Source organism: Staurois parvus, unplaced genomic scaffold (assembly GCF_062004578.1).
Source record: "Staurois parvus isolate SC_StPar_1 unplaced genomic scaffold, SC_StPar_1.0 ptg000414l, whole genome shotgun sequence".
Lineage (NCBI taxonomy): Eukaryota > Metazoa > Chordata > Amphibia > Anura > Ranidae > Staurois > Staurois parvus.
The window spans coordinates 6,368,028-6,391,255 of record NW_028318210.1 but is presented as its reverse complement, the minus strand read 5'-3'; the positions used below and the strand labels follow the sequence as shown (position 1 = coordinate 6,391,255).

The window sequence follows — 23,228 nt, the reverse complement described above, 5'->3', positions numbered from 1 at the left end:
TCAGCAGCATATCCCACCCAAAATAAATTTTGTCAACAATAATCCTAATTAAAAGGTATGCGCTAATAACAAACATACAAAGGTGTATATCATCATCCAAAAAAAAAACCATTTAGTTTTTTAAATAAATAATTATAGTGTCTAAACATAAGTGTCCAAAAAAAAATATATATATTAGTGTCCATCAAGGGTACCGCCCCTTGATGACGCCGGTGTGATGAAACCGGTTGGGTGTGGCCTACTTGATGTGGACGTTAGAGAGCCTTGCTGTTCTGTATGGGAGAGATCTGCGGTGAGCGTTAATTGTATCTCACCCTTTTTTGCGATTGAAGCTGGTGTCTTTTGGACACCTTGTTTGTGAGTTTCCGTATACCTTTTTTATTAAAGAGATAAATGAAAAAAAACGTATTGCACCATTATGTTCTCTTTTTTGTCCCTGAGTGTACTGCATGCTCTCATGGAGGTATGAGAGAGTGGAGAAGTTCATCATAAGAGCTTGGACTGCAAAGTTGTTTGACTGTGATTATTATTATCTGGAAGTGTCTGAAACATCACCATATCTATTTGGACATCGGGTTCATTGCTCCCAGAGCACAAGCGCTGTTGCTGGTTTATAATCTGACCAGCCATTAGCTCTGGTGAGTTCATTTAATCTCCTTTGGTGGTGGATTTTTCACAATTGGTTCAAGTCACTGAAGATATATATATATTTTTGGACACGAATATATAATTTTTTTTTGGACACTAATTTATGTTTGGACACTATAATAATTTATTTAAAACACTAAATGTTTTTTTTTTGGATGATGATATACACATTCTTACAGATGGCCTATTCTGGCCTTGTGAGATCTCAGCAGAAACATATAAAACATTTCCAGTGCCTTAAAGTGGTAGGCAACTTAAGAAATTAAAATTCCTCTGACAGGCAGAATAAACCCTAGAGCGGGTCAACGGGTAATGTGATGTGAGCCCCACATGTGCAACTCATACCACATTTATGGCCTGCTCTGCATGCTGCAGCAATGTGGCTCCTGTGCGCATGCGCTGGAGTGACATCACTGCTGCCCGGCCATTCATGCGGCTGAAGATTTTGAACCTGGAAGGAAGACCAGGTGAAGATGGAAGTGCTGGGGAGCCATAACAGTGCAGCACTGGAGTTATGGGTGGCCCCACTGTCACCACTCTGCCTGACATCCTGCAATCTGAAAATAGGCAGAACATTGTGACGCGAACATTGACTGCAGCCACTGTTAAGGTATTCTGACCGCCGTGGATGCCGGCTGTTATAACACAATAGCCAGCAGGGGAGATTCCTTCATCCAAACTGTTTAGCATGGTTGGGGGGAATCAATAGCCTGTGGAGCTGACTAAGGGCTCATTCACACTTGACTGTTTTACCAACGCTTGCCAAATGCCCCTATAGCGTTTGGCAAGCGTTGGTCCGGCGTTTGTGGAGCGTTTAACGCTCCGCAAATGCCGCATGCACGGTTTAGCGGTGGTTGCTAGGCGTTTGCCGATCGTTAAAAACGCCCCACAAACGCCTAGAATGAAGTTTGAATGGTGTTACCACTCGGCAAATGCCCCGCAACCGTGCCACAAACGCCAGCCGGGCATTTGCGGAGCGGCAACATAGACAAGAATAGGAGGCTTCCACGCCTCCTGACTCGTCCAGAGGCGTCCGTTTTGCCGTGCCGCACCCACTCCCATTAGAACAGCACCATGTGCTGCAATGTGCAGAATTGCCAGAGGCATTTGGAAAGGGGTAAAAACGCTTCCCAAACGCCTCTCTGCCGTCTGCACACAACGCTAGTGTGAACGTAGCCTAAGAGAAATCTAAGAGTGTATGGCCAGCCTTAGACACAATATTGTAGCACCAGCATGCAGCAGATCTGAGCCCATAACATTAATACTAGTTTGGAGATGTACTTTGAATCTAAAACAATTACAATAATTATACAGACATCATGCTGGTTATAAATAAAGAGGCCTAGTTGCACTTGTGTTTACAGGTGGTGACAAAAAACAAATATGACATTTTACATCCCTGCACGTCCAACCTTGTAGTTCCATTAAATGATTAGGCCATTCACGACTGACATTTCAGTTTTTAGTGGATATTAAATGGTGAAACCAGCTTTCTAATCACTCTCAGAATCCCTATGGATGGGATTGTCTGCTCTTGAGTCTAGCTGTGCACATCATGGTTAGCACTTCCACCTGGCAGTACTAGGGTTGTTGGTTCGAAACCCAACCACGGCACCACCTGCCTGGAATTTGCATGTTCTCCCTGTGCCTGCGTGGGTTTCCTCCGGGTACTACGGTTTCCTCCCACACTCCAAAGACATGCTGGTAGGTGAATTGGATCCTGTCTAAATTGGCCCTAGTATGTATATGTATGAATGTGAGTTAGGAACCTTAGATTGTAGACCCCTTGAGGGCAGGGACTGATGTGAATGTATAATATATATGTAAAGCGCTGCGTAAATTGACGGTGCTATACAAGTACCTGAAATAAATAAATAAAATGTGCTGTCCCCATTTTCCTTGTTATATCATTTACTTCTTGTAAAATCTGGAGAATGGAAAAGGAGGAGCTGGAACATGGACAGGCAGAGAAGCCACAGAAGGGGGCAGAGATTTGAGATTAATAGCAATGATATCTCACTGCTGGGAGTATACAAAACGTTGGGATTTCTAACAAACAGTAGTTTGATACTAGTGGAGTATCCAAGATGTATACAAGAAGCCAGAGGCTGACCTACCCAACCAGGTTTGGCATATCACTAAAAGATTTAGGTGGACTGACCCCCTTAACCTTTTCACTGCCAGAGCCATTTTTGCATAAGTTTAAAAAATTATTTCAGGCCAGAAGAGTACACAAACCCCCCAAACTAGTGGTGCACCTACGTATGTGTTCACCATTTAGTGTTTTTTTGGGGGGGGGTTTTTGCACTGTCCCTTTAAAAAAAAGTTAATTACTTTTATTCTTATCACAAGAAATGCATGCATCCCTAGTGATAGAAATAATTAGTGACAGGTCCGCTTTATGGAGAGATATGGGGTCAGTAAGACCCCACATATCTCCTCTGCAATGTAAAGCATTGGATCAAAAAAAAAAAAAAAGCGACATCGCTTCGGTCCTCCAAGGGCAGAGATGAGTGGAGGCCATCTTTTCTTCACTCATCTCTATGCCCAGCGCTGGGATCGTTCGATGGTTTCTCAGGTAAGGCCGAGAAATACCGAGTGGTAGCCGGTGGCAGCAGAGGCAGGTGGGCGGCGGTGAGGGGCGGGGTTTGTTCGGTACCTGTATCGGTGCTTTTTTTTTTTCATTTTGGGAAATTTCAGTGCATCCCTACCCCAATCATTATATATTTTCTGAGAACAGACACACTATAGAATAAAATAGTGGTAGTTCCAATTTTTTATGTCACACGATATTACTGCAAAAGTCTAGGAAATGCAAAATTTCAGTAAAAAACACACTAAAAGTAAATGTTAGGGCAAACAAACAATAAAATTACCCCAACTTTTGGTAAAATATAAAAGATGAGGCTACGCTGAGTAAACAGATACCCAACATGTCAAACCTTAAATTTGTGTTCACCTGTGAGATGGCGACAAACTTCAGTACCCCTTCAAGACAATTCAAAAGCCTCTACAGGTGATCAGTTTAGTGTTACGGGGGAGATCTTGTGATAGAATTATTGCTCTTGCTTCGGTGTGCGCTCCGATATTTAACATTTGTATTGCAATCAATCTTTTCATGCGTAGCTGCCCCGATGTGTACATTTATGTTTGTACATGCATATATGTAGGAGTGAGGGGGGGTGGGGCAAATTTTTTGGGGAGAGATCAGGGGTGGATTGACCATTTGGAAACTCGGGCACTGCCCGAGGGCCCGGGCTCAGTAGGGGGTCCCATGAGATGCCCTTGGTACCTTTTTCATAAGCTTTTTTGAGTTTGGGCAAGGACACGGAGGCCCCATGATCCCCTATTGCCCGGGGGCCCCATGAGTTGTCAGTCCGCCCCTGGGAGAGATGTTATGTGCTCGGGTGTAACTATTTTTTGCAATAAAAACAAAATTGTTTTTGCTTAAGTTTTTTTCCCCACCCATCACATAGTGGACACAAAGTCCCCTATATGATGATTTTTGGTGACAGGTTCTCTTTTTTTTCTAATAGACCCTGCATGTCTCCTCTGGTCTCCATGAGATGTATTGCAATGCGAAAGGCTTAAAAGGAGAAGTATAGCTAAAGCTCTTTTGACTATACATGTCCTATGGATCACAGAAGTGCAGTTAGTTCTACCCTCCTGTGACCCAGTTTCAGCTGACAGCAGGCTAAAGCCCGCTGTCAGCTGATGTCACAGAACCGGTCCAGGCTCTGAAAAGATCCCGACCATATTGTCAGGATCCACCCAGAACCCTTGACCTGCACTAGGCTCAGCCTCTCAGCGATTCACCAAGAGCCTGAGCCAGCCCCTCCCTCCCCACTTCACAGCCTGATGCTCAGGTGAGTTTAGGGGGGGCAGAGCGGAGAGCCAGAGAGTGACAGTCACAGCTCTCTGCTCAGAGCGGAACGGAGCGGAGAACGGAGCAATTGTGGTGTATGATTGCTCAGTTCTCTGTGCAGAGCCAGTGGGGGAATCGATAATGCATCCACCTAGGTGAGTATGTTTTTATTCTTTTTAATACCCCATACTTCTCTATTAAACTTCATCTGGTTCCAAAAACAGTAATTTCCAAATTTCACTCTGGTCAATAAGTCATATTAGTGCTTACCTCTCTATCAATCCTTGCCCCACACGAAAACCCATGTTCTCCAACTTGGTGATGCATTTTCCATTCTCCTGCAAGAAAAACAATGTAGCAACAGCTTTGTATAAAAATAAGATATTTCAAGAAATCTAATGTAGTTTTTAATCTATTATACACTATATGGCCAAAAGTGTGTGGACACCCCTCCAAATGATTGGGTTTAGGTGCTCCTCGTGACGAGGAATGAGGTGTAACTGCTACAACATAAAAAGATATGCAAGACAATAGTGTGCTTCCAACTTTTTGACAACAACTTGGGAAGACCCTCTTCTTCCCCAGCATGAATGTGCTCCTGTGCACAAAGATAGCTCCATAAAGACTAGATTTGACCAATTTGGTGGGTTGGCGGGGAGAAACTCAAGTGCCCTGCACAGAACCCTAATCTCAGCCTTACTGAACACTAGAAGGCCAATGTAAGCTAGACCTTCATGTTCAACAGCAGAATAACAAGAACACATAGATCTTGTGCAATAAAATAGTTACACTTATTTAGTGTAAAAAAACAAAACAAAACAAAAAAACAAGGCAGAAGCTCAATCTCCCAGATGATCCAGCACTAGAGGAGGACAACCTGGTGGTGGGACCAGAATGATGTCCTAACGGCTGTCAAAAGGACTCCTCAGATAGGACCCACTCCAGAGCTCTCAGGGCAAGCAATGATCACCATCTCTTGACAGCACCTCCATGGGGAAGGGGAACGGCCTGTGTCAAAGTGAAGGACCAGGCAATGCTTTTTGAGGATTCTTCCTCTTTATTAAACCTTTTGTCTATCTTCAGTATCTGACCTCACAAATGCTCTTCTAAAAAGAATCGTCACAAACTCCCACAGGCACTCCAAGATCTTGTGGAAAGCCTTCCCAATAAATCAGAGACAGTTATAACCCCAATGAGGGCCAACTCCGGAATAATGTCCATGGTTTTGGAATGGGATGTCCAGCAAGGTCATATGGGTGTGTCCATAAAGCATTTGGCTATGTGTCTACACTTCTGCATTCACAGTGTACAGCAGTGGTTCTCAACCTGTGGGTCGCGACCCTTTCACAGGGGTTGCCTAAGACCATTGGAAAACACATATTTCTGATGTGTAAAGAGCAGCTCCTGTGTAGAAAGCAGCTACTGTGTAGAAAGCAGCTACTGTGCTGAAAGCAGCAGTATTGGAGGTAAAACAACACTTCATGAATGATAATTACTGGGTAAACAATTTTATGGTTGGGGGTCACCACAACATGAGGAACTGTATTAAAGGGTCACGGCATTAGGAAGCTTGAGAACCACTGGTGTACAGTATCAGTATACATTTAAAGTGGTATTAAACCCAACAGAAAACATTATATTGCAGCTTACCAATCCTTAGGTGTGATGGCTGCATTGGTTTTCTTTTTTCTGTTTCAATATTTTTATTAAGAAAGTTTTGTTTTAGGAACACAACAAGCTCAATATACGCCCACACAGGGGACGAGCATAACAATAACACAGAATACATCCTGCTGACTTGTATTAGCCAAATAACAAAATGTCCAATGACAGCGAGGAAGGACGGCAAAAAGCCGATCCAAATATTATCAGCAGTAGTCCAACATAATACCATAAAGAGAAGAGGAAAGAAAAAAGGTTAGAAGAAAGGAAAAAGGAAAATAAAAAAATGACAAAAAACAAAGAAAAGGAAATCAGAAAGAAAACAGAGGAAAGGGAGACTAGGAGAATCACAGATCCAGGGCTAGCACAGGCAGCAACTACAAGAGGCCATAACTAGTAGGGGGCAGGGATGGCAAGGAATATTGTATCCAAGGTTCCCAAACCTTAACCCCTTCACGCCTAAGGGTAAAACAAATCTAAATGCCTAAGCACAATTCTGCAACATTGACATGTGTTAGTAAAGCCGTACATGTCATCACAACTACTTTGTACATCCAAGTGGATTATACCTTGATTTTTTTCAGGAGAAATTGGGCTTTCATTTGGTGGTAAATGGTAATGAATAGCTCCTGATTTATTTTTTTTATTATCAAAGGAAAACTGGCCCAAAATAGTAAAAAAAAATTTTTTTTATTTAGCTGTGTGTTTCTTGTTACTACCATAACCTACCACCAAAGAACAACCCAAAATAAATTCTCCAGCTCTTGACGATTGCAGCGATACTATATATGTGTATGTTGTTTGTTGTTTGTACCCGTAGTACAGCCCAGAAACAATAGTGCGCATTTTGTTTTTGTCTTTTTTTTTTTTTTTTTAAACACACTGACCTAGACACTAACTGATATAATTTTTTTCCTTTTTTCTTTCCTTTTTTAAATCCTGACCTTTGACCCAAACACTAACCCTGGCACTGAACTAGATCAAACCTTGATCTAGATATTTTTCCTTTTATTTTTTAATATTTATTTATCTTTTCTTTTAAATTTTTTTTTCTCTCTATGCCAGGAGTTAGAGAGATGCAATGTATCTGTCTCCTCCATTTATAGAGGAAAAAAGCAAGGGGGCTGGGCTGTACTGTGACTGATCACTGTGATAGCCAATCAGAGGCTATCGCAGCGTTCATGTGACCCGGAATCGTTAGAACGGGACCCGGGGCTCTCAGTGACACCGCAGTCCTTGTGCTGGGAGCGCGCTGAGCGGCGCGCTCCCAGCACAAAGACAAGTACGCAAATATGCGGCCCCACGGAAAAAAGCCCAGTTCTGTAGGGCCGCATATTTGTGTGATGTCGGCGTCAAGGGGTTAAGGAATCTTGGATGAGAATCATGAAGAACGCTAGACATCTGTTCATTGAACAACATAGCATTCATCCGGGTCTTCACCCCTTGGAAGACAACCGATGGAGTTCTCCAAGCCTGAGATATGGCACATTAAGCCAAAATAAATAGGTAGGATGTCAATTTCTGCTGAGACCTAGACAGACCCAAAATTGGGCAGTGCAGAAGAGACACCCTTGCATCCCTACGGACTGTAATGTGAAATAGCATTTGTAGCAAACCAAAAACCCTAGACCAGAAGCCTATCAATCGCGGGCACGACCACCAAATGTGTAAGACGTCCTCGCGTAGACCACAGTTCCGGAAACATCTATCTCCGACAGTCGGATTAAAGTGAGCAGTCCGAGCCGGGACCCAGTACCACCGCAGAAGAACTTTGCAGGCTGCCTCAAGAGTGACTGTATTAAATGAACATGTCGCCACCATCCCCCAGGCCCTACGTCAATCCTCCGCTGCAATCGAGCCACCCAGATCTCACTCCCATTGAGAGACATAAGACAGGTTGTGAGAAGGACCTACTGTTAAGGGTGGTTTTCTTTTTTAGGCTTTCTTTCCATCTGGTGATCTGGCCAGCAGGTCTGTTGTTTTTCAGAAAAACAAGCTCTCCTGCAGATGTACCAGTGTACAGGGATGAGACAAAGCATTTACCACTGACAGGGGTGCTTACAATGACTAGCTTTTATCTATGTAAAACCTTTATCACAAAAGGAATAAACTGGTTGCTGTACGTGAATAGAACGTATTAGTTGGAGTTTGGCTCCCCTTCTCCAAGACTGACAATGTTGTTGTTCCAAGGTGCCCCCTGTGCTCCTTCATCCAGGGTGGGGACACTCTAAGACAGGAAGTGTGTTACTGGCCAGATCACCAGCTGAAAAGAGGGAAAAAGTGTAAAAAAAAGAAAATGCAGCCGCCGCCACTGCTAATGACTGGTACGCTGCACTAGATTATGTTTTGGGTTTAATACAACTTCAAAGCTGTAAATTAGTCAAAAACAATGGTGGCCATTTGCACAGTAAACCTAAGCTGTAATGATGTGTGCGCCACCCCTGGCTGCTGCACCATCTGATACATCTTACTTTTAGGTTCTGTTCATGCATACACATAGGGGGCAACAAAACTAGGCGGTTGAGCTGAAGTTTAACCGCCCCTTCAACCACCTGCTTGAATTGGGGCAGGAGCTGCAGCAAGTGGCATTCGGTGGGAGATATCGCCACTGGATGTGACCAATGCAGGTCTACCAGGAAAAGCCGCAACCACAAGCAATGCATGCTATTGTGGCACAGTAGTGTGGCATTTGCAAAGTTTAATCAGGCGGTGAACAGGATGAATGACTCCTCCTTGCCACCTGTTAAATGACCTCTAAGGGGTGATAGGAGTTGGATCATTCTTCAAAAAGGACTGCACATGTGAACGAGCCCTTACTCATGTTGCATGTTCTCCCTGTGCCTGTGTGGGTTTCCTCCGGGTACTCCGGTTTTTTCCCACACTCCAAAAAGACATGCTGGTAGGTCAATTGTCTCCTGTCTAAATTCGCCATGGTATGTATATGTATGAATGTGAGTTAGGGACCTTAGATTGTACGCCCCTTGAGGGTTAGGGACTGATATGAATGTACAATATATATGTAAAGCGCTGCGTAAATTGACGGCGCTATATAAGTACCTGAAATAAATAAAATAAATGTTGCAGTCTACATTTATGAAGTTAGACTGGATGTCGCTCCACTTCCTTAAACTGAACCTCTCCAAAATCAAGCTCCTCGTCTTCCCCCCAGCCTGCACACCACCCCCCACTGACTTCTCTATCACATCCAACAACGCCACCATCAAACCCACCCCACAAGCCAGAGTACTTGGTGTCATTCTGGACTCCAACCTATCCTTCCAGCCCCAAGTCCAATCTTTAACAAACTCGTGCAGACTCCACCTCCACAACATCGCCAAAATCCGCACGTTCCTAACCCCAGAAATCACTAAACAGCTCATCCACTCCCTAATCATATCACGACTCGATTACTGCAACTCCCTCCTCACTGGCCTGCCTCGCCACAGGCTATCCCCGCTTCAGTCCATCCTGAACACGGCTGCCAGACTCATTCACCTTTCCAACCGCTCCGTTTCCACCACCCCCCTCTGCCAATCCCTCCACTGGCTTCCGATCGCCCAACGGATCAAATTCAAAATCCTAACACTGACGTATAAAGCTGTCCACCATACTGCCCCGAACTACATCACTGACCTAATATCCAAGTACCACCCAACACGCACACTCCGCTCCTCACAAGACCTCCTTCTCTCTAACACCCTGGTCTCCTCCTCCCATGCCCGCCTCCTGGACTTCTCCAGGAGGTCACCCATCCTCTGGAACTCCCTGCCCCAACCCATCAGATTATCACCTACTCTCCTCTCCTTTAGGCGCACCATGAAAACCCACCTCTTCAGGGAAGCATACCCCACCCCCTGCTAACTTGCCAACCTCCTCCACTCTTCCTACCACTCCATCCCCCACAGCTATCTCCTCCTGTACCACTATCCCCTCCCTCCTAGATTGTAAGCTCCGAGGAGCAGGGCCCTCAATCCCCTCATGTATCACATTGTATTGGTATTGTTCTGTCACATGTTCTGTCTCCCACTGTAATGTACAGCGCTGAGCGAACTGTTGGCGCTTTATAAATACTGTATAATAATAACAGTCTGCTGTCTGACCACCCAGCACTGAGATTTGTAGTCCCAGCTGCAGTACACAGATCATTGTGGGTCACGTGCTCAGCACCTCCTCCATTCAGTAAAAACCTTGCGTTCTTTTCAATTAAAGATGTGTCAGTATCTTTATCTTGTGCCAGTCTTCAGGCCTCTTCATTGGCTGGTGTGGGATGACATCATTCCTGCGCATGCACAGGTGGCTGTCATCCTGGCACTCAGAGCCCAGCACAATGCTGTAAGGAGATCTGTGCATATGCAGTGTCGGAGGAGCCAGCGATCAGCCAGGTAGAGGCATTTTACTGAAGAGTCAGGGCATGTCTCAAGGTTTCTTACAGCGGACCTTTAATACAAGGCTTTCTGTGATTGGAGGAGGGGAGATTGTAATGTTCGCTCACACCTCCCCCAGTCATAGGGTGCCATGTAATCAATAAAAAGAACACCCGGCTTTTCTGAATACAATTGGCCTAAACATTTTCCACCATACTTCAGCTTTACACCTATATGGAAGACGCTGCAGATCGGGCATGGGTTCTGCTTCCACATTTCTGGTGTCTGGGTCCCTTTAAGAGAAGCAATGCTCTACGTCTTGTACCCAATACCTGCAACATGTCATGTTTGTAAATCCAGCCAGAAATAACACACAGGTGGCTCACCACTTCCCCCTGCTCGCCCGACTTGTACACACAGGACACGATCTCATTGTGCAGCAGTAAGAAGAGAGCCTCCTCAGCCATGTCCTGCTTGTTCATGTGTTCTGCCGGCTGAGACGACTGACGAGCATGCGCACGGCGCTCGTGCCCGGTGATCGTTCTACAGATCCGCCGCACACATCACATCAGCCTGACATCCTCCGCTCCGCGCGCGTCACTTCCGTTTCCGTTTGGAAAAACCAGCTGGCACAGCAGTAACCGTGGAAACCAGTACACTGTATATGTCAGGAGGGATGAGGCAGTGCAGGCAGAGAACATAGGGGTGTGACAGAGAGCTCAGGGGGCGGGACTTGGAGGCTCTGTAATTTACCTATTAATGTCCAGACTGCAACCTTCCCAATTGTTTTGTAACTGGCAGGCCCGGATCTAGGGGGCGCTATCCCCCACCACCACCACCAGATTTTAGTTGTGCACCCCCATACCTCTGAGGGGGAATCCACAAATCAATGAGACCTGATAGGGTCAGTAAATGTAAGGGTGACTCCGATGGGGACAGTCGATGTAAGGGGGACTCCGATGGGGACAGTCGATGTAAGGGGGACTCCGATGGGGGCAGTCGATGTAAGGGGGACTCCGATGGGGGCAGTCGATGTAAGGGGGACTCCGATGGGGGCAGTCGATGTAAGGGGGACTCCGATGGGGGCAGTCGATGTAAGAGGGACTCCGATGGGGGCAGTCGATGTAAGGGGGACTCCGATGGGGACAGTCGATGTAAGGGGGACTCCGATGGGGACAGTCGATGTAAGGGGGACACTGTGATGGGGGCAGTCGATGTAAGGGGGACTCTGATAGGAACAGTCGATGTAAGGGGGACTCTGATGGGGACAGTCGATGTAAGGGGGCACTCTGATGGGGACAGTCGATGTAAGGGGGACTCTGATGGGGACAGTCGATGTAGTCGATGGATCCTTACCTTGTCCTGCGATCCCCCGATCCTTACCTTGACCTGTGACCCCCCCGATCCTTACCTTGTCCTGCGATCCCCCGATCCTTACCTTGTCCTGCGATCCCCGATCCTTATCTTGTCCTGCGATCCCCGATCCTTTCCTTGTCCTGCGATCCCCGATCCTTACCTTGTCCTGCGATCCCCGATCCTTACCTTGTCCTGCGATCCCCCGATCCTTACCTTGTCCTGCGATCCCCCGATCCTTACCTTGTCCTGCGATCCCCGATCCTTACCTTGTCCTGCGATCCCCCGATCCTTACCTTGTCCTGCGATCCCCCGATCCTTACCTTGTCCTGCGATCCCCCGATCCTTACCTTGTCCTGCGATCCCCCGATTCTTACCTTGTTCTGCGATCCCCGATCCTTACCCTGTCCTGCGATCCTCCAATGTCCTCCTGCTGCGTCCTCCAGCCGATGCCGGCATCCGTTTTCCCAGGTTCCCTTCCCTGCGAGCGTCGGTACGCAGGGGGCTGAACTGGTGGGAGATTCAAAAAAGTAAAAACATGACATACACATAACACATTGTAATCTATTAGGATTACATTACTGTATCAAACCATTTCCCCTCAGTTTTGTCCCTAGTGCTTTGTCCTGCGCCCTGCCTGCACGTTTACCGTTCTTTCTGCCTGGAAACCCGAGAACGTTCATGGCATCCAAAAAGCGTCCCTTTAGGTCAAAAGCGGTTTTTGACCAGCTAGAGAACAGCGATAGTAAATTAGAACCACTTGCAGAATTGAGTGATAATGATTCGTGGGGAAATTCGTCATCAGACACTGAAAACTATTCTGTGACTGAGCTCAGTGATGTGCAAACTTGGCGCTATATTTCAAATTTCAGTGTTTTTGGTTTGATTACAATATTTAATTAAATTTATTATTATTATATTATTATTTTTTATAATTATTTATATTATAATTTATGATTTCGTGTTTCAAACTTTATCATACTCAGGATGTTTACTAGACTCTTGTTTAGAATTAAGTGAGTTATGACTTCCTATAACAACGAGCTGTCAACAGCCCTTGACTCACTAGCACCTTTAACCACACGAAACATCAGACCCCGACCGCTCCAGCCCTGGCAGACGGATCACACCAAAACTCTCAAATGACACAGTCATTCCCTGGAGCGACTATGGCGCAAAACCAAATCCCAACAAGCCTTCACCCGCTATAAATCTGCCTTCCACACCTACACCTCCTCCTTCCACACCGCCAAGCAAACCTAATTCCTGACCCTCATCAAGACCCTCTCCTCCAATCCTCGCCGACTCTTCTCCACCTTTAACTCTCTACTCTCTCTGCCCCCACCTCCACCCAGCACCTCACTCACTGCCCTTGAGATTGCCAATCACTTCAAAATCAAGATTGACACAATTCGCAAGGACATCGTTGCAGCTCACACTCCCTCCAAACCCGCCCCCTCTCACACAACTACCCCCTCATCACCCCTGTCCCTCGACACAATCTGTAGAGACTTTGTCGCTGCTCAAACTCCCTCCAACCCTGTCCCTTCTCACACAGCTACCCCCTCATCACCCCTCTCCCACGGCCCCACCACTGCTCTGACCTCCACCCCACCCAACATTCCTCACAATGAAGCCCCCTCAAAACTCCACACCTTCGACCTTACTACCATCGAGGAGGTCTCCAAGGTCTTCTCTGATGCCCACCTCACCACCTGCCCCCTCTACCCTATCCCCTCACAACTCCTACGACCTCCCTCCCCCTCCATCCTACGCTCCCTCACCCACATCTTTAATCTCTCCCTCTCTTCCGACGCATTCCCCTCTGAAGCATGCACACATCACCCCCATACTTAAAAAGCCCTCCCTGGACCCCAAAGACCCGAACAACCTTAGACCCATCTCCCTGCTCCCATTCACATCCAAACTCCTCAAGTGCTTAGTCTACACTTGCCTAAGCTCTCACCTCAATAACAACCTCCTTCATCCCCTATAGTCCGGCTTCCGTCCCCTACACTCCACCGAAACTGCCTTACTCAAACTCTCCAACGACCTTCTAACCGCCAAAGCTAATGGCCACTAGTCAGTGCTCCTACTCCTTGACCTCTCCGCAGCCTTCGACACAGTCGACCACCCCCTCCTCCTCAAAAAACTACACTCCCTCGGCCTCAGAGATTCCGCTCTCTCCTGGCTCTCATCCTACCTGTCACAACGCTCTTTCAGCGTTACCTATAATGCTACCACCTCCCCCTCACTCCCCCTCTCTGTTGGGGTCCCTCAAGGCTCCGTCCTCAGGCCCCTTCTCTTCTCCATCTACACCTCCTCCCTTGGCCGACTCATACACTCTCACGGCTTCAACTATCACCTCTATGCCGACGACACACAAATCTATCTCTCAACCCCTCGCCTCCGCCCAAATCACAAACCTACTGAGCGACATATCAGACTAGATGTCGCTCCACTTCCTTAAACTGAACCTCTCCAAAACCGAGCTCCTAGTCTTCCCCCCAGCCCGCACACCACACCCCATTGACTTCTCCATCACGTCCAACAATGCCACAATCAGGCCCACCCCGCAGGTCAGTGTACTTGGTGTCATTCTGGACTCCAACCTATCCTTCCAGCCCCAAGTCCAATCATTAACAAACTCATGCAGACTCCACCTCCGCAACATCGCCAAAATCTGCACGTTCCTAACCCCAGAAACCACTAAACAGCTCATCCACTCCCTCATCATATCACGACTCTATTACTGCAACTCCCTCCTCACTGGCCTGCCTCACCACAGGCTATCCCCACTTCAGTCGATCCTGAATACGGCAGCCAGACTCATTAACCTTACCAACCTGTCAGGAATGGACTTGCCAATAATGGTGGGACTCACCTGCCTTGTGGGCTGCAGTACCAGGGCTGGCCAGCGGGTGCTCTCAGCATCAGAGACTCACCCCTGCAATCAGCCAAACACCTGAAGCTGATTGCAGGGGTTGTATTTAAGGAATGGCCAGACTCACAGTCAGGGCCTTGGTGTGTGGTTTTCCATGGGCCCCTGTACCTTGTATCCTGTATTCCTATTCCTGTCTGACTTGTTGCCGACCCTGCCTGATCCTGACCTCTGCTGACTTCTCCTGCTTGATCCCTGGCTTGTGACCCTGACCATTCTCTGCCCGACCCTCTGTACCGCGCTGCCCGTGAGTTACTGAACCCAGCTTGTGACCCCGACCACTCTCCCGCCTGTTCCTGGTACTCCGTTTGCTACTAACCCGTCCTGCCTGACTACTCTTTGTATTGTATGGATTGTTATCGGTGGGTGGTTTGGTTTGTTTGCACTGTGTTTATGTTTAGTTTTGCACTGCGTTTTGTATTGTTAGTCTTAATAAATTATATTGTTTATTCCATATCTGAAGCCTGCGTTTCCCTGTGTCAGTCCACACACCTCTGGTCATACCTGGAGCCCTGACACAACCGCTCCATTTCCGCCACTCCACTCTGCTAATCCCTCCACTGGCTTCCGATTGCGCAATGGATCAAATTCAAAATCCTAACATTGACGTACAAAACTGTCCACCATACTGCCCCAAATTACATCACCGACCTAATATCCAAGTACCGCCCAGCACGCACACTCCGCTCCTCACAAGACCTCCTTCTCTCTAGTTCCCTGGTCTCCTCCTCCCATACCCGCCTCCAGGATTTCTCCAGGGTGTCACCCATCCTCTGGAACTCCCTGCCCCAACCCATCAGACTATAACCTACTCTCCTCTCCTTTAGGCGTACCCTGAAAACCCACCTCTTCAGGGAAGCCTACCCCACCCCCTGCTAATTTGCCAACCTCCTCCACTCTTCCTACCACTCCATCCGCCACAGCTATCTCCTCCTGTACCACCATCCCCTCCCTCCTAGATTGTAAGCTCGAAAAAGCAGGGGCCTCGAACCCCTTGTGTATCACATTGTATTGTTACTGTACTGTCTCATGTATTGTCTCCCATTGTAATGTACAGCGCTGAGTGAACTGTTGGCGCTGTATAAATACTGTATAATAATAATAATAATTTATGTATGGCGTTGCATGATGGTGCAATTTTTGGTTGAAAGCAGCACTGTAATGCAAAAAATGGCCTGGTCAGGAAGGGGGGTAAATCCTCTGGAGGGCAAGTGGTTAAATAAACAATGATCCAAAAAGTGTGAATAGTGCACAATAATGACACAAATGTCACATAACCACCTTCAATATGTGCCGCCCAGGGCTTTTTTTTGAGCATGAACATGGGGGAATGCAGTTCCAGTACCTCCAACATTGAATGTGCATGATGGTAAGGGGTGCTGAGATGTGCTGGAGGGTCTATGGATGTTGGCTGCTGGCAGATCAATTGTTGCTGGGAGGTCAATTGTTGCTGGAAGGTATCTACCATTGAGGGAGGGGTCTATTGTTGCTGGCTGCTAGAAGGTCTATTGATGCTGGCTGCTGGGAGATCTATTGTCGCTGGTGGGGTTTTTGTTGCTGGTGGGGTCTATTGTTGCTGAGTTGGATCTATTGTTGTTGGGGGTGTCTCTTGTTGCTTGGGGGGTCTACTGTTGCTGGGGGGAAATATTATTGAAAGGGGGTATATTGTTGCTGGCTGAAGGGGATATGTTTCACAGCTTATCATTTACAAATTCCACACAAATTATGTAGCACCACAAAATGATACTTGGTTCTGTATTCTCTAAAAGAGGCGGTACTGGGAGGTGGGTAGAGGGATCAGCCAAGAGATGGTGCTCGGAGGTGGGTAGGGGGCCAAGACAAGGGGTGACTTTAAAGGGGGAGTTCCTACACCTGTTCTCTTAGAAAAGAAGCCCTGATGCTGCCCATGTAGCATGTAAGCGGAGAAATAATTAAAAAACTTGCATGCATGACTTGGACAGTGATCAACGCAGATATCATTGTAATTAGGGATGCACTGAAATTTCGGTGGCCGAAAACACCCCTTTCGGCAGTCGGCCAAAATGAAAAAAAGCACTGATACAGGTGCCGAAAAAAACCCGCCCCTCGGCCGCTGCTCGGTAGTTGTCAGCCTTACCTGAGAAACCATCGAACGATCCTGGCGCTGGGCATAGAGATGAGTGAAGGAAAGATGGCCTTCACTTATCTCTATGCCCTTGGAGGACCGGAGCGATGTCACTTCCGGTTCCGGCCATTTTTTTTCTTTAAAGCATTAGATCAATGATTTTTTTTGATCCAGTGCTTTACATTGCAGAGGAGAGATGTGGGGTCTTATTGACCCCATATCTCTTCATAAAGAGGACCTATTCCCTAATTATTTCTATCACAAGGGATGCATGCATTTCTTGTGATAAGAATAAAAGTGATGAAAAATGTTTTTAAAGGGACAGTGCAAAAAGCGTGCCATGTTGGGTATCTATTTACTCTCCGTAATGCCCTCTTTCATATTTTACAAAAAATTGGGGTATATATTGTTTTTTTTAATCAAAGTGTATTTTTTCCAAAAAATATATATTAATTTTTAAAAACTGCGCATTTCGGTTTTGGTTTTCGGCCAAGTGCATTATGATTCAATCATAAGTTATTGATCACATCTTTCCACCATGTAAACGAAATGCGATGAAATTCATGATCAAATTATCTTAGTGCTGCTGATCACTGCAAATGATTGACCATTTTCTGCCCTGGCCGATTGACTCAGTTTAATTGAGTCTCATCTAAAAAGGTATTGATCGACTGGAAGTGAAGTTAGAGCTATTTGATTGTTAGTGGCTTCAATAATTTTGATCAAACCACACCTCTACCGGATAGCAAAATCAAAGCATGAGTAGCCAATATAAAACATGATTGCATTAGCCATATGATCTGGACCAGAGATCATAGCAATGTTTCTGTTTATTTGTCTGATTATGGATCATCTTGTATTTGTCCTTTGAATGTGAAACCCCATTTCTATGTAGTGTCACAGCGCTGGGTATTGATGTATAAGTGACGATCAGGGGCGGACTGACCATTCGGGAACTCGGGCACTGCCCAAGGGCCCGGGGTCAGTAGGGGGCCCCATGAGATGCCCCTGGTACCTTTCATAGGCTTTCTTAGGTGTGGTTTGAGTGTGGGCGAGGACACAGGGGCCCCATGATCCCGTTGCCCGGGGGCTCCTTGAGTTGTCAGTCCTTCCCTGGTGACGATCATAATTGTTCCTTTGTATTCTTCTAATAAAAAATATTGAATTATAAAACATGATAGCATGAGTATGCACAGCTGTCAGCTTGTATATAACTACACTGTATATGCAGAACTGTGTAGGACTTACACCCCAGTCACATCAAAGCTGATTTTGAAATAGGGCGACTTACAGTGATTTCAGTTGCGATTTGCAAGACATCTGACAAGTAGTGCATGTATATAAAAGCGGTAATTGAGCGCTGGGAACAATAATATAAAGCTGCTAGCATAAAAGGCAACCTCTAAAACCCAGTACAAGAAATGAGGAAGTGTAAGCACACGAAACGCGTTAGAGAGGTGCCCCTGACCATTGTACATATACCGCAAGGCCATCCTGATTGACACCCGGTGGCCATATCGGATCCGGATGTAAATTTGTTTTTTAATCTGTATATGCTGGAATTTTGTGAATTAAAGACCTACTGCACTATTGGAAGCTTTCTCTGGGCTCATCATTTCCATGGGAGCCCGCTTTTGAAGGTTCCTGATGACCTGGATTAGTGTGTGACCTCTCCCTCCCCCCCGGTGACTGGCATGGTGGAAGTTTAAAGAGCACACCTAGATTGATGACACCTAGTGGCCTACACGCTGATGACATCTTCATGGTATTACAAGTCCAGAGCACCAGGACCAGGTCTTAATTGCTCCACGCGCAGTTAATGCGCTATCTGGTTAGTGCAATGTTTGTATACTTTCAAGAGCACAAGAGTCACGGTTATCCCTCTATTACGGATTTATGAACATTTGCACATAATCACTTTGCTGTACCACTATATATGGACTAAGTTGCTGGAATATGATATTGTGCAATTTCTGATCTATCTGATTCTATATATTTTTTCATCTATCTGATTCTATATTTTTTACATTAGCGCTGCATACTTATTTTATAAGTAGTGCATGTACTTCTTTAGAAATCAAGGAAAATGCAAGGCATTCTATGAATAGTGCCTGCACAGAATGAGGGACCCCTTGTGGGTTGGTAAGCAGCATGGCAAAACTTCAACACAGGACTCAGAAGACAGCAGTGATCACTAGTGCAGTGGACTACTACAGTGATCATCTGCTTCTACTCATAATGGTCCAAGCTGGATCAATGTAACAATGCAATAAAATCCATTCCTGGACTTCAGCTAGCCAATCAGTTAGCCAATATTGAGTATGATTTATCCTGGAGGCTGGAACACTGCCTCTATAATGGGGGTGAAGTGTTGACATGTGCACGAACGAAAAAAAAAAAATGTTTTGTTTCATTTCGGAATGATTTGTTACTAATTTTGTTTTGCTACGTTCGTAACAAAATTTTTTTGTTTAATTTAGTTGTGTTTATTTGTTTTTGACCAGATTTGAATTTTTCCAATGGATTTGAAGTATTCAAATCGAAAATATCAAATTGATCCGAATTTGCTGTGAAGAATAGCTGGTTCTCTTCTATTAGAAATTTGAATTTTGAAAGACGGTTATATTCCTTCTATTCTTTTCTATTTTTTTTCTTTTCTATTGTATTCTTGTATGTTCTAATCTTTTATTTTCTATTATATTTTATTATATTCTTTTATTTTCTATTCTATTCTTTTTGAAATACGAATTACGGAAGATGGCTATAATATTATTATTATTATAATACAGGATTTATATAGCACTAACAGTTTTCTCAGCGTTTTACAAAATAAAGGGAGACAATACAGCAACAATACAGTTCAATACAAGAGGGTTAGGAGGGCCCTGCTCCTTGCAGCTTACAATCTAGGAGAGAGGGGCTGGTGGTACAAAAGGTAATAACTGTGGGGGATGGACTGGTAGAAGGAATAGAAGTTTCCATTATTAGAGGAAGGCAAGATAGGCTTCCCAGAAGAGATAGGTTTTCAGAGATTGCCTAAAAGTGGGCAGAGTAGGCAATAGTCTGATATGATAGATTAGGGTACAGAGTTCCAGAGGATGGGGGAGGCTCTGGAGAAGTCCTGGAGATGAATACAAGAGGAGGAGACAAGGGAGCCAGAGAGTGGGAGGAGCAGAAAGGACGGTTTGGGTGATATTTGGAGACAGGATTGGTGATGTAATTTGGGGCAGAGTGGAGGGATTGGCAGAGTGGGGTGGCAGATACGGAACGGTTAGTAAGGTGGATGAGTCTGGCAGCAGCATTCATGATAGACTGAAGAGGAGATAGCCTGCGATGAGGTAGGCCAATGAGGAGGGAGTTACAATAGTCAAGGCGAGATATAACAAGGGAGTGAATAAGTTGCTTAGTGGTTTCCGAGGTTAGGAACGGTCGTATCTTGGAGATGTTATGGAGGTGAAGTCTACACGATTTGGACAGTGAATGGATCTGTGGCTGAAAGGACAGATGGGAGTCTAGGATTACACCTAGTACCCTGGCATGAGGGGGGGGGACTGATGGTTGTGTTATTGATCTTGATGGAGAAGTCAGGGGAGGGGCTATATTCTTTCATTCTTATCTGTTCAAATCTATTCTATTTTTTTCTATTATTTTCTATTCCTTTATTTTGTATTCTATTATTTTATTTTCTATTCTATTCATTTATGTTCTATTCTATTCTGTTTTATTCTATTCTTTTCAAAATTCGAATTTCGGAAAAAAGCTATAGTCTACCACTAATACAAAGTCTTTGAAGGAAATCAGCAATAGTCAGCAATATGTTTATAATTCGACTTTGTTTTCGGATTCAATTCAAATTTGATTTGAATTTTGGCCGAAAATTAGTTTCGTTACTTCAGATTTGTTACTATTGTAATTTGGAAATTCAGATACATCTGAATAATTAAACTTTAGTCCAAATTTCAATTCAGAATGAAATGAACCGCACATATCTAGTGAAGTGATTCCAGGGGTTATTGGGCAACCAGTCACTGCTGTACCATGACTGATCACCCAGTCAGTGAGGGTCCATAGATTGTCTGTAGACTCCTTATTTATATCTAGTGCACCCCAAATCTGCATCTAATCTACGCCTGGTTTATCCCCCCTATAAGGCCTCTTCCACACTGCTTCCTAAAAATACAGCCTTTGTAGGCATCCAGGTGGCTTTTTTTCTGATGCAAATGCAGACCATTGTTTTCAATGTGCCTGTATGGAGTTGTGTATAGATCAGTAAAAGGAAAATACAGAAATCTGTGTTGCCAGCCAGTGTTTTTACACACAGGAGTGTATACATGGAAATACATACATATGCAACACTCCCTTGATTACAATAAAGATAAAAGAATCTGTAGGCAGGTGTAAGTATACACACAGATAAGTGCAGGTATCAGGCCTCATGCACATGGACTTTTTTGCAGCTGCTTCTGGGGGCTTCTGTTTTGTTTTGTTTTTTCTGCCTCTAAACTGCTGTCCATGTTAGCCTATGTCTTCGTGCACACATTGACTTTTAGTAGCGTTTAGTAGCAGAAGAGTTTAGAGGCAGGAAAAAAAAAACTCTCTGCCAGTGCGTTCAGGAGCAGCAGAGTTTTGGCAGAAAAAAAACGCTTAACACTGCTAAATGCGTCTAAATGCTAGGCGCATTTAGCACTTCAGTGTTTATTCATTTCAATAGCCATAATGAATTAAAATTCTGGCCAGTTAAATAAACCCCCACGCACCAAACTTGTTTGAAAAAACGCATCTTGGGTGAGTTTTTAACCACTTCCCAACCGCGCTATAGCCAAAAGACGGCTACAGCGCGGTTGTCTAGTTCTGGGAGGGAGTCCATAGACGTCCTGCCAGACCGCTCCCCCAGCAGCGTGCACCCGGCGCCGCTGGTGATTGCTGTGTCCTATGGAGCCAGCAGCCTTTTACTACGTGATCACCTGTATCCAATGACACAACAGATCACCGGTAAATACAGTTGCCGGTTATCGGCTGCTATCACAGCGTGAGGAAAGTACTGCCGAGAACCGGAAATTGTCAGTGAATGGATCAGGACTGATCATCAGTGCCCATCAGTGCTGCCCACCTGTACCAATCAGTGCCACCCAACTGTGCTGATCAGTATCACCCACCTGTGCCCTGCAGTTCCACCCATCTGTACCCAGTAATGCCTAGAAGTGCCACCAGTAAGTGCCTAGCAGTGCCGTCAGTCAGTGCTGCCTATCATTGCCCATCAGTGCTGCCTATCCATGCCACCTCATCATTGCTGCCCACCTGTACCCATCAGTGCCACCCACCTGTGCCCTGCAGTGCCACCCACCTGTACCCAGTAGTGCCTAGCAGTGCAACCCAGCAGTGCCACCAGTAAGTGCCCAGCAGTGCCGTCAGTCAGTGCTGCCTATCATTGCCCATTAGTGCTGCCTATCCATGCCACCTCATCAGTGCTGCCCACCTGTACCCATCAGTGCCACCCACCTGTGCCCTGCAGTGCCACCCACCTGTACCCAGTAGTGCCTAGCAGTGCCACCCAGCAGTGCCACCAGTAAGTGCCCAGCAGTGCAGTCAGTTAGTGCCGCCTATCAGTGCCCATCAGTGCAGCCTATCCATGCCACCTCATCAGTGCTGCCTATCATTGCAGCCTCATCAACACACATCAGTGAAGGAGTAAAATTACCTGTTTGCAAAATTTTATAATAGAAACAAAGAAATACTTTTTTTGTTTTTTTATATATAGTGCAAAAAATAAAACACCCAGCGGTGACTAAATATCACCAAAAGAAAGCTCTATTTGTTTGAAAACAATAATACAAATTGCATATGGGTGCAGTGTTGCATGACCGCGCAATTGTCATTCAAAGTGTGAGAGCGCTGAAAGCTGAAAATGGTCCTGGGTAGAAATGGGGGGAAGTGCCCGGTAGTCAAGTGGTTAAGGCTGATTTTTTTTTCCTGTCAGGCGAAAGCATTTTACAATACACCAATGTGTATGAGGCATACAGCCCACCCTCACAATTTTCTATGTAAGTACCCTCAGACTATGTCTGTTTAAGTTATGACCACCTTACGCCTAGTTTACGCCCATTCTACGCCTAGTTTACGCCCGCTCTACGCCTAATTTACTCTTAGGTTACGCCCGCTCTACGTCTAGTCTATGCCTAGGTTACGCCCGCCCGACGCCTTGTTTACGCTCATTCTACGTGCATTTCGCGCCTCAGCGTAGGGAACGCCCCTTTCTCGGATTGGTGGGCATTGCAGGCTGGCCTGCTCTAC

General features: G+C 45.7%; 1 protein-coding gene across 3 annotated transcripts in view; it reads right to left on the bottom strand.

Annotated features, from left to right (window-relative positions):
* TRAPPC6B (trafficking protein particle complex subunit 6B) overlaps window positions 1-11,160 on the bottom strand; it is a 39,808-nt gene extending 28,648 nt beyond the window's left edge. For 2 of the 3 annotated variants that reach the window (XM_089686896.1, XM_089686898.1), the window contains exons 1-2: window positions 10,872-11,160; window positions 4,784-4,851 (exon numbers count right to left, since the gene is read on the bottom strand). In XM_089686896.1, the coding sequence (XP_089543022.1) occupies window positions 4,784-4,851; window positions 10,872-11,021 (218 nt within the window). In that variant the 5' untranslated portion in view covers window positions 11,022-11,160. The remainder of the gene's footprint in view (window positions 1-4,783; window positions 4,852-10,871) is intronic. The other variant, XM_089686897.1, reaches the window with a different exon arrangement.
* Between the last annotated feature and the right edge of the window lie 12,068 nt (window positions 11,161-23,228).